The sequence below is a fragment of the Crinia signifera genome, chromosome 8, assembly GCF_055691185.1.
Source record: "Crinia signifera chromosome 8, ASM5569118v1, whole genome shotgun sequence".
NCBI classification, from domain to species: Eukaryota; Metazoa; Chordata; class Amphibia; order Anura; family Myobatrachidae; genus Crinia; species Crinia signifera.
The window spans coordinates 21,460,601-21,475,389 of NC_139224.1; the positions used below are offsets into that span (position 1 = coordinate 21,460,601).

At 46.9% G+C, this 14,789-nt stretch overlaps 1 protein-coding gene across 1 annotated transcript in view; it reads left to right on the forward strand.

Annotated features, from left to right (window-relative positions):
- The window catches only part of LOC146025854 (mitogen-activated protein kinase 12-like), a 48,362-nt gene that overhangs the window by 29,087 nt on the left and 4,486 nt on the right, over positions 1–14,789 (forward strand). The window contains exons 6-11 of the mRNA XM_083155964.1: positions 891–938; positions 2,870–2,984; positions 4,203–4,274; positions 6,324–6,403; positions 8,839–8,917; positions 9,333–9,506. Of these exons, the coding sequence (XP_083012090.1) occupies positions 891–938; positions 2,870–2,984; positions 4,203–4,274; positions 6,324–6,403; positions 8,839–8,917; positions 9,333–9,506 (568 nt within the window). The remainder of the gene's footprint in view (positions 1–890; positions 939–2,869; positions 2,985–4,202; positions 4,275–6,323; positions 6,404–8,838; positions 8,918–9,332; positions 9,507–14,789) is intronic.

The following is a 14,789-nucleotide window of genomic DNA, read 5'->3' on the forward strand; positions in this document are numbered from 1 at the left end:
TTAAGTGTAGATGACAGTAAATTCAAAGATATTATTTAAAATAGGCCTTGCTAGAATCACATACCCTGAACGCCATCTAGTAACAATTGTAGAGCTATAAAGGGTGCAATAAATACCAGACACGGGAGTTAAATAACCAGCTCTCTACAATGCATCTCAGTCTGTACACGGGAGATTAGAGAACATGATACTAGCATATACAGTAGTGTTTAGAAGTGTACCAGCAGGGAAGTAATCCCCCAGATAATGTATGTCAGACATATGTAAATAGTCTGAGGATTATGTCCTCCAGATCTCACTTTACGAAACAAAAGAAAATTTGGTTACTTTACAGAACTGTCAACCATTAACCAGCAACTGCATACTGTACATAATAAAAACCTACGCATTTCACCATCTCTGAGTGAAATAGAGTCATAATCACATGGTTTTTCCTCTCTCTGTGCAACAACCTGTTTACTGACATTGCGCCAAAAGGGGGCGTGCCCATAATAACACAATTTCATCACCTGCCTGCTGGAGGTGAGATAAATAAAAAATGATTCAAATTATTGCATTGTCCCTAGAAACTAAGGGGTTCATCTAATTTCCTGAGAGTATCTCGGAACCCAACAGATGCATTTCACGGCCGGTTGAACGCGCTCAAAGCCGCAGATTTGTGCAAATTTGGGCTGAAATCGCGCCGCGAGGGGTGGAAACGCTGCCGCAATGGCAAGTCGCACCATTCTCATTTAATTGAATTGAAAATATACATTAATTCATATTATTTGGTGAATAAAGTAGCCCTCCTGTATGACACACACTCCAAGTACAATGCAAAACGTCTTCATTTTGTACCTGAAAGTAAAAGTAAGGCCGGATTTGTACAGTTTTATTTGTTCTTATTCCAGGACCTAAAGCCCGGCAATCTGGGGGTTAATGAAAACTACGAGATTAAGGTAAATCGGGTGCATTATAGAGGGGCAGCCTAAAATATTTTGTGCAGAAAGTTAAATAACAACTTTATAACAAAACAAAGCTCAAGCGCAAATAACATATATATAATTAGATAATATATATCATTTGGGACCAGTAACATATTTCCACAAGTCAAAACCTATATCTCAATATGTGTTAATTCTGTGATAAAATAAAGGCAAAAGGGCGCCCCCTAGTGCATTCACTTTAGAGTTTCCTAATAGCATATGAATTCTAGAGAGTCCACACGTACCATATACAAAGCCCAGGGAATTCTTTTGGCCTAAAAGTGCTTGTGATGATAGTAAGTTCTGGAATCAATTCTCGGCTTCCCTGGACTTCCCAAGAGGTTTCACAAGAAGTGCAATATACAAAATAAAATAATATATTTAATGCTTAAAATATACTTAAAATTTCATTTATTTCATTTTTTATAAAAAAAAATATAAGTGAAGTATACATAAGAAATGTGCATAGTTTTAATCAGTGCAACATATGCTTCTCTGAGCCAGAAGGAGCATTAACAAATCGTACAGAGCAGGAGTATAGTACAGCCTCAACGCGTTTCATCCACCCAGAGCAGGAGTATATTACAACCTCAACGCGTTTCATCCACCCAGAGCAGGAGTATATTACAGACTCAACGCGTTTCATCCACCCAGAGCAGGAGTATATTACAGATTCAACGCATTTCATCCACCCAGAGCAGGAGTATATTACAGCCTCAACGCGTTTCATCCACCCAGAGCAGTAGTATATTACAGATTCAACGCATTTCATCCACCCAGAGCAGGAGTATATTACAGCCTCAACGCGTTTCATCCACCCAGAGCAGGAGTATATTACAGCCTCAATGCGTTTCATCCACCCAGAGCAGGAGTATATTACAGATTCAACGCATTTCATCCACCCAGAGCAGGAGTATATTACAGCCTCAATGCGTTTCATCCACCCAGAGCAGTAGTATATTACAGCCTCAACGCGTTTCATCCACCCAGAGCAGGAGTATATTATAGCCTCAACTCATTTCATCCACTCAGAGCAGGAGTATATTACAGCCTCAATGCGTTTCATCCACCCAGAGCAGGAGTATATTACAGATTCAACGCATTTCATCCACACAGAGCAGGAGTATATTACAGCCTCAACGCGTTTCATCCACCCAGAGCAGGAGTATATTACAGCCTCAACACGTTTCATCCACCCAGAGCAGGAGTATATTACAGACTCAACGCATTTCATCCACACAGAGCAGGAGTATATTACAGATTCAACGCATTTCATCCACCCAGAGCTGGAGTATATTACAGCCTCAACGCGTTTCATCCACCAAGAGCTGGAGTATATTACAGCCTCAACGCGTTTCATGCACCCAGAGAAGGAGTATATTACATCCTCAACGTGTTTTATCCACCCAGAGCAGGAGTATATTAGTATATTACAGCCTCAAAGTGTTTCATCCACCCAGAGCAGGAGTATATCACAGTCTCAATGCGCTTCATCCATATATTACTACAGGACTTCATCCCGATGATCACTGGGGAAGCCGGTGAATTGATTCCTGGACTAACTATCATCACAAGCGCTTTTAGCCCAAAAGTATTTCCTGGACTTTAAATATGTTACATGTGGTCTAGGAAAGTCTAAGTTTAAGGCACTAGAAGGCCCCTTTTTACTTTTCTATCAAAGTTCTGGATATGAATTGCATAAAATATAAACTGTTCGCTCATTAAATACAATATTGAGAATTATAATTAGGAATTATCTGTACCCTGGGTATTAATTGAATATACATATACGGTGCAGCTATATTTCAGCGTTGGGATACACTTGATTAAAATAACCATGATGACCAAGTCCTTCTAACCGGGAAAACACTGTATTTACAAACCTATGTAATTTTTAATTTCAGATTCTAGATTTCGGGCTGGCTCGGCAGACTGAGAGTGAGATGACTGGCTACGTGGTTACTCGCTGGTACCGGGCGCCGGAAATCATCCTCAACTGGATGCATTACACACAAACAGGTGATCAGAACTCTCCTGGGTGTTCCCAATTTTGCACAAAACAAACAAACTAAATGTGAAACATTCTGCAAACACAGGGATGAGGCGGAGAGGAACTGACTAGTTTTTGCACAGTGTGTCATCTGTCTTTACGAGGGCCTGATTAAAGATATAGGTAATACATTTGTGATGTATACACTACATTGCCATTGTGTATGTTTTGAGCATACTCGCCTACCGGGAGGCTCCAATAAATTGGCTCCTCCTCCCAACCCCCTGGAAAGGTGGGCAATCCTCCTACATGCCCCCAGATCCCTTCTCCCGTATCTCCACCATGCGCCGGGCAAATACTGCGATTTGCTGCTCTTCGGGGAGGGGGCAGGTTAAAAATTAGGCAAATCACAGAAGTGGCATGTGGAGGGGTAAGCCATAGGGGGGGGGGGGGGTTAACTTTACTTAGGGGGGTGCTGCCAAATCTAGTAGTTACGCCACTGAATACCAGACAATACAGAGTGCATTTTATAAAATGCCACACAATACAGAGGCCATTCCAGAGGTCACCATACGGTACAAGGACCGTTATACAATACAGAGTGCATTCTAGTGACCGCATTTGGCCCTTGCCCGCTTCTCCATCATAAATGGGAAGAAGCGGTATCAGTGCAGATAACGGTGCCGATACCTCTTCTCCCCCATAACGATTATTCATATATATTACCCCATAGTTTCTGACCACTGACCAATCAGGATTCAGAAATGTAGCACATTTAAAAATCATCCCCGCCAATCACGTGTCGGTGACTATGCAAGTCGCCAAAGCCATTCGCAATGGGGATCTGCACATACGCATAACAGACCATACGCAGTCCCCAAAACATCGGTACGGGGTCGAACTCGCAGAATGATCCCCAAAGTACCATGTGGATATGCATGACATCATTTACTGTGGGGTTCCATACAGATTGCTTGTAATCTGATCCCATCTGTACTGATCAGTTTTGCCTTCATTCATTGGAGATTTTGGGCCAGTTTGGTAAATAAATTGGCAAATAGGAAATGTTTGCGGGAACAAAAAGATGACAGTAGGGGACTGTACAATATATAATACAATCTGGCTCACTGTGGTCACCATCATTTGAAAATCAATAATATTGGTTACAGTATATATATCAGAGGTGTCTACACTGAGTATGATGTCATAAAAATGACATATTAATAGTCAATGTCCTTTCTTTTCAGTGGACATTTGGTCTGTTGGATGTATCTTGGCCGAAATGATCACTGGACACGTTCTGTTTCCAGGCGGAGACTGTATCCTTTGTGCATTATTATATATCTAATAACCCGTAAAATAACAAAGAGACACACACTTGACAAAATAAAGTCTTGCCTATTATATGAATGGGCTATATAGAAAGTGGTATCATGTTTAGGGGGAGATGTATCAAACTTTCTCAAAAGTGGAGAAGTGCCCATTGTAACCAATAAGATCCTACCTGTCATTTTATAGAATGTACTTGATAAATGCTAGCTTGCGTCTGATTGGTTGCTATGGTCAACTTTATTTGTCTGCTTCAACACTTATTTTATAAGATGGGACGAATGAAGTATTAAACAATGCACAGATGACAGCAAACAATACATACAGGAATTCTGCAATGCAAAAATATACACTTCGTCTACAATACGTTTATAGGATATCAGCGAAACACAGAAATTCAGACCCAACGATTGGCAATACAGAGAGCATCAGTGACAATTTATTATTTATTAACAGTTTCTTATATAGCGCACACATATTCCGCAGCGCTTTACAGACAATATTTGAACATTCACATCAGTCCCTGCCCCAGTGGAGCTTACAATCTATATTCCCTACCACATGTACACGCACACACAGACAGTCTAGGGTTCATTTGTTGGGAGCCATTTAACCTACCAGTATATTTTTGGATTGTGGGAGAAAACCGGAGTACCCGGAGGAAACCCATGCAAACACAGGGAGAACATATAAACTCTACACAGTTAGGGCCATGGTGGGAATTTAACCCATGACCTCAGCGCTGTGAGGCAGTAATGCTAACCACTACATCATCCGTACTGCCCTATTCAGAACCGTTAGCCATATTAGACAGGCCAATGCTCGGAACAGAGTAATTTAGAATGGTAGTGAGGCAGTGGATGTAGGCAGGGGGGGGGGGGGGTGGTGGAAGGAGAGTAGGGTGGGGAGCTTGGTTCTGAAAGAGCCAGGAGGACAGGGCAGCAATTGGCAGGTAGGGTCACCTGAGGTGGAGCTTTGAAAGAAGAGGAGTAAGGTGGGACTTGGGAAGGCCAGAGAGAAAGAGGTTATAGTAAGCAAGGCTTCCAAAATAAAGGGCCAAACACTGGATATGTTGCAGAGGTGGGAATGACCAGATTCGGGAGCTCATATTGATAATGAAAGAGATGGAGGGTTTGTGAGTTATTCCTAGGCAGAGACAGAGGAGAGTGTGTGGTCATCCAGGATGAGGTGTCTTAAAGACAACTTGACATACAAAACAAGAGGCAGAGGTCAGGGGATGAGAGATACAGTTGGGTGTCAAAGGAGCTGATATCACCAAGGGAGGAGGTATCAAACTTGTGGGTAAAGAGCCAAGTACAGATCCCTGGAGAACTCAACGGAAGAGGGGATGAAACGGATTCAGGACTATATACAGAAAAGAAGAGTGAGGTAGGAGAGGGCAAGGTCATGATGGCCAATGGAATGGAGGGTTTGCAAGACAAGAGGGTGGTTAAAGGTATCAAAGGCAGCAGAGAGACCAAGAAAGATAGAGGAGGGACCCTTTGGCTTAGCATTGTAATGATCCTTGGTGACTTTGGTCGGGGCTGTTTCAGCTGAGTGCCTAGAATGTAAATGGGTCTGGGAGGCTATGAGAAGAGGGTAAGTAGCAAAAGGTATTAAGTAGCCCCCTGAAGTATCTTGAAAGCAATGGGAAAGATGACAAAGAGAGAGACAGGGTCAAGCGAGGGTTTTCTGAGTATGATGAGGCAAAAGCATGTTTGAAAGGAGATATATACGAATGATCGGCGGCTGGAATGTCTGCAGGAGGCGTCTGAATGAAACAGACACCTTCTGTCAGCATCACACATTGGGGATGTATGGAAACTATAGAATTTACATACATCCATGAATCAGGCCCCACATCTTCAGACAGTGGAGGATATTTCGCTCTGAAAGTACTTATTCAGATATCTTAGCTGTGCCCCCCCCCCCTCTACTTCTATTATCAGACCACTTACCGCTCTTCTAGTAACTGACACGTTAACGGCCGTACCATCCTTCCCTTCCATCACCTGATCCCTACTTAACCTACACGTCAGACTTTGATGAGTTGTATAAGATTATTGAAGTCATAGGAAGTCCACAACCGTCGCTGATCAACAAGATGGAAAGCAAACATGTAAGCGAATGATTCCTTGCACTGTCACTGCATTGCTTTACCCTGTAAGTGGTTGTGGGCGTGAGTCAGAGGCCGTCACAAATCCAGCGTTTTCTCATGATGTTTGCACTGCGCACGATGCTATGGTCTTGTAAGGGGGGCTGTAGTGTGGGCTAGGACGCAGAGAGGCCCAATTCAGACCAGCTCACTAAGATGCGTATATTTGGAGCCTAGCGAGTAGAGTTGCCGCCGAAAGTAAGCCACAACTTAATTATCAGTTGAACGGTCTTCTGGGAATTGGGGGCGGGCGCTGACGTCATGTGATGTCATCTGCCCACCCCGAGCAGGCAGGGGCACGTCTGCTTTGGCTGGGGTCCGACCAGTGTTTCTATGGGCACGCCCACCGTTTTTGTGGGCACGCCAATGAAATGGCCCCTACCTGCCAATCAAACTGCGAACACCAAAGGCATCTCACCAAAGGCATTTTCTGCGGGGGAAAGGGGGGTGGGTTTGCACATGCCCAGTGGCGCCTATGCACATTCGTAGACCACCACCATCAAAGACAGGGCCAAATTGGGACCTGAATGAACAGGTCTGAATGAGCCCCAGTGCCTGTTAGATGGAGGTGACATGGATTTGCAACTAAAACACAGGCGTTGCATTTCGGGGACGCCCCTCACCCAGCGACTGCTTCCTCGTCCACAGTTTCTGATCCACTGCATACACACAGCAGTGATGGGATTTGCATCCAGCAGTGAATCAGACTCTGTGATCTGCAAACTTCCTCACAGCATTCCTGTCACATATAGAGTGGTGGCGGCCATTTTGTAGGCTCCACCAACATGGAGGAGAATGCAGCACCTGTTCTATAAGAAACGTTGAGGCTACAAATTACAGCGCATGAGGCCCAAATAGCCAGCCAATCCTGACCATCGCCTCATCCAGTAGCGCATGCAGGGGGGGTTTCTGAGTACCCAGAAACCCCTCCAGGAGTCTATGGGCCCTAGACTGAAATCTGAGGGTCCCCTCTTTCCATGGATACAAGAATTTTTAAAATCGGCCCTTGGGAACCGGAGATATCTGACTTCAAAGCAGTGGTCCCCATCCAAGCCTGTTAATTGCTCTTCCCAGTCAGATATTTCAGGTTCTGTCTAACTTAGAGTTTTTCTAAAGGTATATTCCAAAAGCTGGGACTCTCCCCCTTTGATGAACACTTGTTCCCAAAAACAGAGATAGCCTTCCAGCAGCTGGTTACTGCTCCAGCCGCACACCTGGTATGTAGTTTTATATTCTCGTTGGCGGATTGCTCTGCCTCCTGAACTCTAATCCCCTAGCCCCCAAAACCATTTGGTAGGTGGGATTCTCTAGTTTTTAATTAAAATCTTAAGAAATCTATTTCCGGGAACTGGAGATATCTGCAGTCAAGCAAGCTGTCCTCCCACCAGAAAATTATGAATAATAAGCCCACTCCACTATACACCCCTCCTCTGCATATTAAACATCCTCTACCACCATGGAAGTTATGTATCAGGGCCCGTTCATTCAGCCCAATGCCCCCTTCTCCCACCCCATCTCCCACCATCTGTGCAGTAAAGGGGTAATTAGTGGAAATTACTGATTCAGGCCCTACATGCTGAACGGTTGATATAATACCCCCTACCACCCGCGGGGACATCAAAGCTTCTCCCACCCCTACCGCTGGAGGATCGGTAGGGGCCCCAATACATTGCTATGCCCAGGGGTATTATTGCTATGCCCAGGGGTATTATTATTATTTATATACATTTGGTCTATCTATAAAATACCAGAACCTACCAAATCAGCAATGGATATCTATACCAGGTTGAACTAGATGGAAGCAAGTCTTTTTTCAGCCTTACCTACTATGTAACTATGTAACTATAATACTTTAACTGACCCGGCATATACTGGGTCACCTAAGTGTCCATCTCCGTGCTTTGCTCCTCCCCTCTGGAAACCCCCTTCTAAAAATCCTGCGTTTGCCCCTGTCATCTGTAACATATCGGCCAGGATAACAAGTTGTGTTTTGAAGAGAACCAAACAAAAGTTGCTTTTAATCTTGAGGCTGCATTGCTGAAATCTTCCCTCGCTGCTAGAACATTGGGGCCTAAAGCTAAAGAAAGTACATTATTATTTCAGTGTTCAATAACAGTTAGATCAGGCATGTCCAACATGCGGCCCTCCAGCTGTTGGGAAACTACCAGTCCCATCATGCCTTGCCACAGTTTTGCTATTATGGAATGCTGAAACTATGGCAAGGCATGCTGGGATGTGTAGTTTCCCAACAGGGGGTCATTGCCCTTTAAGACTGGAAACCTTTGACATGAAAGCATGACCACATCTACAGTAATATATCACGGCCCTTATTCATGCCGGATGAAATGTTTGTTATATTGCGCACCATGTAATAACAACTCTCTGATTTCTGGCCGCAGGCCCAGGACTACATGAAAATGCTCCCGCAGAAACAGAAGAAGAATTTTAAAGAGTTCTTCCCAACCATGAACGTTTTAGGTACGCAGTATACAAACCAGGCCCAAGCTTAACAGGTTTGTTATCCACCAGGGGCGTGGCCTGCCTCCACAGGGGGACTTAGCCAACTATTAGAGAGGACATGCCCAGGACAGGGCCCCTTTATAAAGGAGAGGGCAGGGGTGTGTCAGAACCAACCACTTTGATTGGCAGAAGGGCTAATCTTGGTGTAGTTTCCATAGAAATAAACCAAGCACCCAATCTCATCTATGATCTTGCTCCACCACTAGAGGAGAGGGTGATCCCACAGGCAGTGGGGCCCAGCGGGTATTTTCCCTGACCACCAGTGGGTGAGAAGTCTCTGTATATACTGCAGGATGTGCTTATTAATGTGGTGTTTGCTGTGTGCAGACTGGGGAAGGCAGTTTATGACTTTTATGTCTTACGGCCTCACCAGAGATTGATCTCCTGGAGAAAATGTTGGATTTGGACCCTGAACGCAGGTTGTCTGCTGCAGAATGCCTGGCACACCCTTACCTAGAGGAACACCACGACTCCGAGCCTGACCCACCTGCCGAGAAATATGACGACTCGTTTGAAAGTTTGGACCTTCCCATCTCAGAATGGAAAAGTAATGTATTAACACTTACTGGTCAAACCTTGACAATCCTTCTGGCTGTAGGGTCGGTGTTAGCATTGGGCCTGACTCTTGAATCACATGCAATGTGGCTATATTTAGTAAATTTTGTAGACTTTTCGTCAAATGGCGTAATCCAGTTTTGGCCAAATTGGCAATATGCATATATCCGTAAAAGTAGCCCTTTGTGGACTTTTAACCAGAGTTAAGGCCCCCATACACTAGTAAGATTTATCTCAGTGGCAAGGGGGTTTCCAGAGGGGGGCGGAGCAAAGCACGGAGATGGACAGGTGACGCAGTATATGCCGGGTCAGTTAGAGTATTATAGATGGACCAAATGTATATAAATAATATATATATATATATATATCTCCTATATATTTGGCTACATCTGTCACTCAAAGTGGGTGTCTGTGTCTATAACGCTCTGTTCCTGGACTTTCCTCTTAATGTGTGATTGCCTTCATCTGTGCTGAACACCTTTCTGAGAAATTAACCTGTTTAAAACAGGTGATGGCAATCATACATTAAGGGGAAGTCTAGAAACAGAGCATTGTGTCCCTCCTGGAGAGGGTCATGTTGGGAGGTATGTGACAGAGAACCAGGAACCAGCCCAGTGAGCCCACAGACAGTGCCAGACACCCACTGCCTTCCCATGTTGCCCCGCGACCCCCCTCCCACGATTTGCTGCAAAAAGAACCCCCCCACGACCCCTCCCGCAATTCGCGGCATAACCACCACCCCGCGACCCCCCCCTCCCGCGAATCGCGGCAAACCCTCCCCCGTGACCCCCCCCCCGATTCGCGGAAAAAACACCCCCCCCCCCGCGACCTCCCTCCCGCGATTCGCGGCAAAAAGAACCCCCCCGCGACCCCCCCTTGCACGATTGGCGGCACCCCCCCTGCGACCCCCCTCCCGCGATTCGCGGCACCCCCCCCCCGCAATTCGCAGCAGCCCCAGGATTAAATGGCACATGCAAAACACTGACATGGCTATGGTCGACAATGAAAAAGGTTGACATGAGTTTTTGAAGATTTATTTTTAATTTTTTCATATTCATTGTCATGTGTCGACATGGACACCAATGAAGTGGCACACTTATGTCAACATTTACATGTGTTGACCTTTCTGTGTTGATTTTTTCTTGTGGCGATTCACGTCACACCCCCCCGCAACCCCCCCTCCCTCGATTCGCGGCACCCCCCGTCACCCCCCACCTCCCGCAATTCGCGGCAACCCCCCACCGGAACCCCTGTGAACCCCGCCCTCCCGCAATTCGCGGCACCCACCCCCGCGACCCCCCCTCCTGCAATTCGCGGCACCCCCCCGTGATTCGCGGCAGCTCCAGAATTAAATTGCACATGGAAAACACTGACATGGCTATGGTCGACAATGAAAAAGGTTGACATGAGTTTTTGAAGTTTTTTTGTCATTTTTTTGAATATTTTCATATTCATTCTCATGTGTCGACATGGACACCAATGAAGTGCCACACTTATGTCAACATTTACATGTGTTGACCTTTCTGTGTTGATTTTTTTCTTGTGGCGATTCGCGTCACACCCCCCGCAACCCCCCCTCCGGCGATTCGCGGCACCCCGGCACCCCCCCCGCGACCCCCCCCTTCCCGCAATTCGCGGCAACCCCCCACCGGAACCCCCATGAACCCCGCTCTCCCGCGATTCGCGGCACCCCCCCGCGATTCGCGGCAGCCCCAGGATTAAATGGCACATGCAAAACACTGGCACGGCTATGGTCGACAATGAAAAAAGGTTGACATGAGTTTTTGAAGATTTATTTCATTTTTTGAATGTTTTCATATTCATTGTCATGTGTCAACATGGACACCAATGAAGTGGCACACTTATGTCAACATTTACATGTGTTGACCTTTCTGTGTTGATTTTTTCTTGTGGCGATTCGCGTCACACCCCCCCCGCAACCCCCCCTCCCGCGATTCGCGGCATTCCCCGTGACCTCCCGCAATTCGCGGCAACCCCCCACCGGAACCCCTGTGAACCCCGCCCTCCCGCGATTCGCGGCACCCAACCCCGCGACCCCCCCTCCCGCAAGTTGCGGCACCCCCCGTGATTCGCGGCAGCTCCAGAATTAAATTGCACATGGAAAACACTGACATGGCTATGGTCGACAATGAAAAAGGTTGACATGAGTTTTTGAAGTTTTTTTTTTCATTTTTTGAATATTTTCATATTCATTCTCATGTGTCGACATGGACACCAATGAAGTGCCACACTTATGTCAACATTTACATGTGTTGACCTTTCTGTGTTGATTTTTTTCTTGTGGCGATTTGCGTCACCCCCCCCCCCACAACCCCCACTCCCGCGATTCACGGCACACACACACACACCTCCCCCGCGATTCTCGGCACCCCACCCCGTGACCCCCCCTCCCGTGATTCACGGCACACCCCCGCGACCCCCCATCCCATGATTCGCCGCAACCCCCGCCCCGTAACCCCCCCTCCCGCGATTCGCGGCACCCAACCCCGCGACCCCCCCTCCCGCAATTCGCGGCACCCCCCTGCGATTCGCGGCAGCTCCAGAATTAAATTGCACATGGAAAACACTGACATGGCTATGGTCGACAATGAAAAAGGTTGACATGAGTTTTTGAAGGTTTTTTTTTCATTTTTTTAATGTTTTCATATTCATTCTCATGTGTCGACATGGACACCAATGAAGTGCCACACTTATGTCAACATTTACATGTGTTGACCTTTCTGTGTTGATTTTTTCTTGTGGCGATTCACGTCACCCCCACCCACCACCCCCCCCGCAACCCCCACTCCCGCGATTCACGGCACACACACCCCCCCGCGATTCTCGGCACCCCACCCCGTGACCCCCCCTCCCGTGATTCACGGCACACCCCCCGCGACCCCCCCCCTACCATGATTCGCTGCAACCCCCGCCCCCGTAACCCCCCTCCCGCGATTTGCGGCAACCCACCCCGCGACCCCCCTCCCGCGATTCTCTGCAATCCCTCCCCTCCCGCGATTCGCAGCATCCACCCCCCCACAACCCCCCCTCCTGCAATTCGCGGCACCCCCCGCGACCCCCCCTCCTGCAATTCGCGGCACCCTCCGCGACCCCCCCCTCCCGCGATTCGCGGACACCTAAGTTACAATACAGGGCATCTTTCATACAATTCTAACCATATTTCTCATATACAAACGTTCACAAATTAAGGGGGCGCAGCCCCTTACGACGGTGTGAAGAGCGCCCGTAGGGCGCGATGAATCACCTAGTGTATATATATATATATATATATATATATATATATACACACACACACACACACACACATATATATATATATATACACAGGGTCGTCAACAGCAGTGTAGACCCCTGGGCATAGCAATGTGTTGGGGCACCTACCGATCCTCCAACGGTAGGGGTGGGGGAAGCTTTGATGTCCCCCAGGTGGTAGTGGGTATTATATCAACCGCTCAGCATGTAGGGCTCGGATAAGTGATTTCCACTAATTACACCTTTACTGCACAGATGGGGGGTGATGGGGTGGGAGAAGGGGACATTGGGCTGAATGAAGGGGCCCTGATACATAACTTCCAGGGTGGTAGAGGATGTTTAATACGCAGAGGAGGGGTGTATAGTGGAGTGGGCTTATTATTCATAATTTTCTGGTGGTAGGACAGCTTGCTTGACTGCAGATATCTCCAGTTCTCGGAAATAGATTTCTTAGATTTGAATGGAATTAAAAACTAGAGAATCCCACCTACCAAATGGTATTGGGGACTAGGGGATCAGATTTCAGGAGGCAGAGCAATCTGCCAACGAGTATATAAAACTACATACCAGGTGTGTGGAGCTGGAGCAGTAACCAGCTGCTGGAAGGCTGATCTCTCTGGTTCTGGGAACAGTAGAGACAAGCTTCTAGTGTCCATCAAAGGGGGAGAGTCCCAGCTTTTGGAATATACCCTCAGCAAAACTCGTCAGACAGAACCTGAAATATCTGACTGGGAAACCAATTAACAGGCTTGGATGGGGACCACTGCTTTGAAGTCAGATATCTCCGGTTCCCCAGGGCCTATTTTTAAAATTCTTATACCCATGGAAAGAGGAGACCCTCAGCTTTCAGACTAGGTCCCTTGGACTTCTGGGGGGGGGGGGGGGTTTCTGGGTACTCAGAACCCCCCCCTGGGTGCGCTACTGTATCTGACCTGTAAATTGCATGTGATTTTCCTTGAACTTCCCCGGCAGCTTCCCAGGAGGCCTACATACAATTTGACACTTGATGTGCCGTTTTATACATCCAATTTGCGTCAGATAAATCACATGTGATTTATCTGATGCACAGTGTCAGCAGCCCTGAGCCGTCAGCGGAGTCCCTGATCCTAGGCTGTTCCTATGAGCCCACGTCCCCTGTGCCAGGAGACGGTTTCTATTTTTTTTATAGTTTTTATTTTAATATTATATTAATATTGATTTAATAATATTTTTAATAATATAATTATTTCTAGTTGTCCCCAAATGTTTCAGTGTAGCCCCCCCCCCCCCCCCCCCCCCCCCAGCAGGGCTGCTCCTAATCTGTAGCCCCTAGCCCCCAGTAATGAAGCATGGGTAAATATATTGTTATTTGACAGTATAAATGGTTACAGGACTAGTTACAATGTTGCAAATAAGACCAAATGAGGCTGGGAGTGGGGAAAGGATCTCTGTAATCACAGAGTGATTGCTTACAAATGGGGCAATGGTTGTTGGAAAGGTATTTTTCATTAAGGAAAGCACATATGTGTGTGTGTGTGTGTGTGTGTGTGTGTGTGTGTGTGTGTACACATGGAGATATAAAGTTCTATGTGCCTGTTCTGCGGGAGAGGAGGGGCGTGTCCATGTATATGGAAATAATGCTTGTGAGATCTATGGGAGAGTTGATTATATTATAATGAGTATTCAGTTAACCCCTTGAGTGGTACGCCCGGAATTTTTCCGGACTCAGCTGCGCTGCAGCAGCGGGCTGTCCCGGAAAACTTCTGGGCATTCCACAAATATGAAATAGGTGCGCGCCAGTGGTGTCCAGGTGTGCACCACTGGCACAGCACCTCTAGAGACCCCCCCCCCCCCCCCAGCCATTCCCCCAACCTTCCCATCACCTGTGCTCCGGCGATCGCACGCCGGAGCTCTTCTAACCCCGCTCCCTCAGCCGCTTCAGCCTGCCGCCATACTTTTAGTAGCAGTGACGTCGGCGGCAGGCTCGAGGATGCTCGGGGCGGCTCGGGGGGGACTCGGGAGC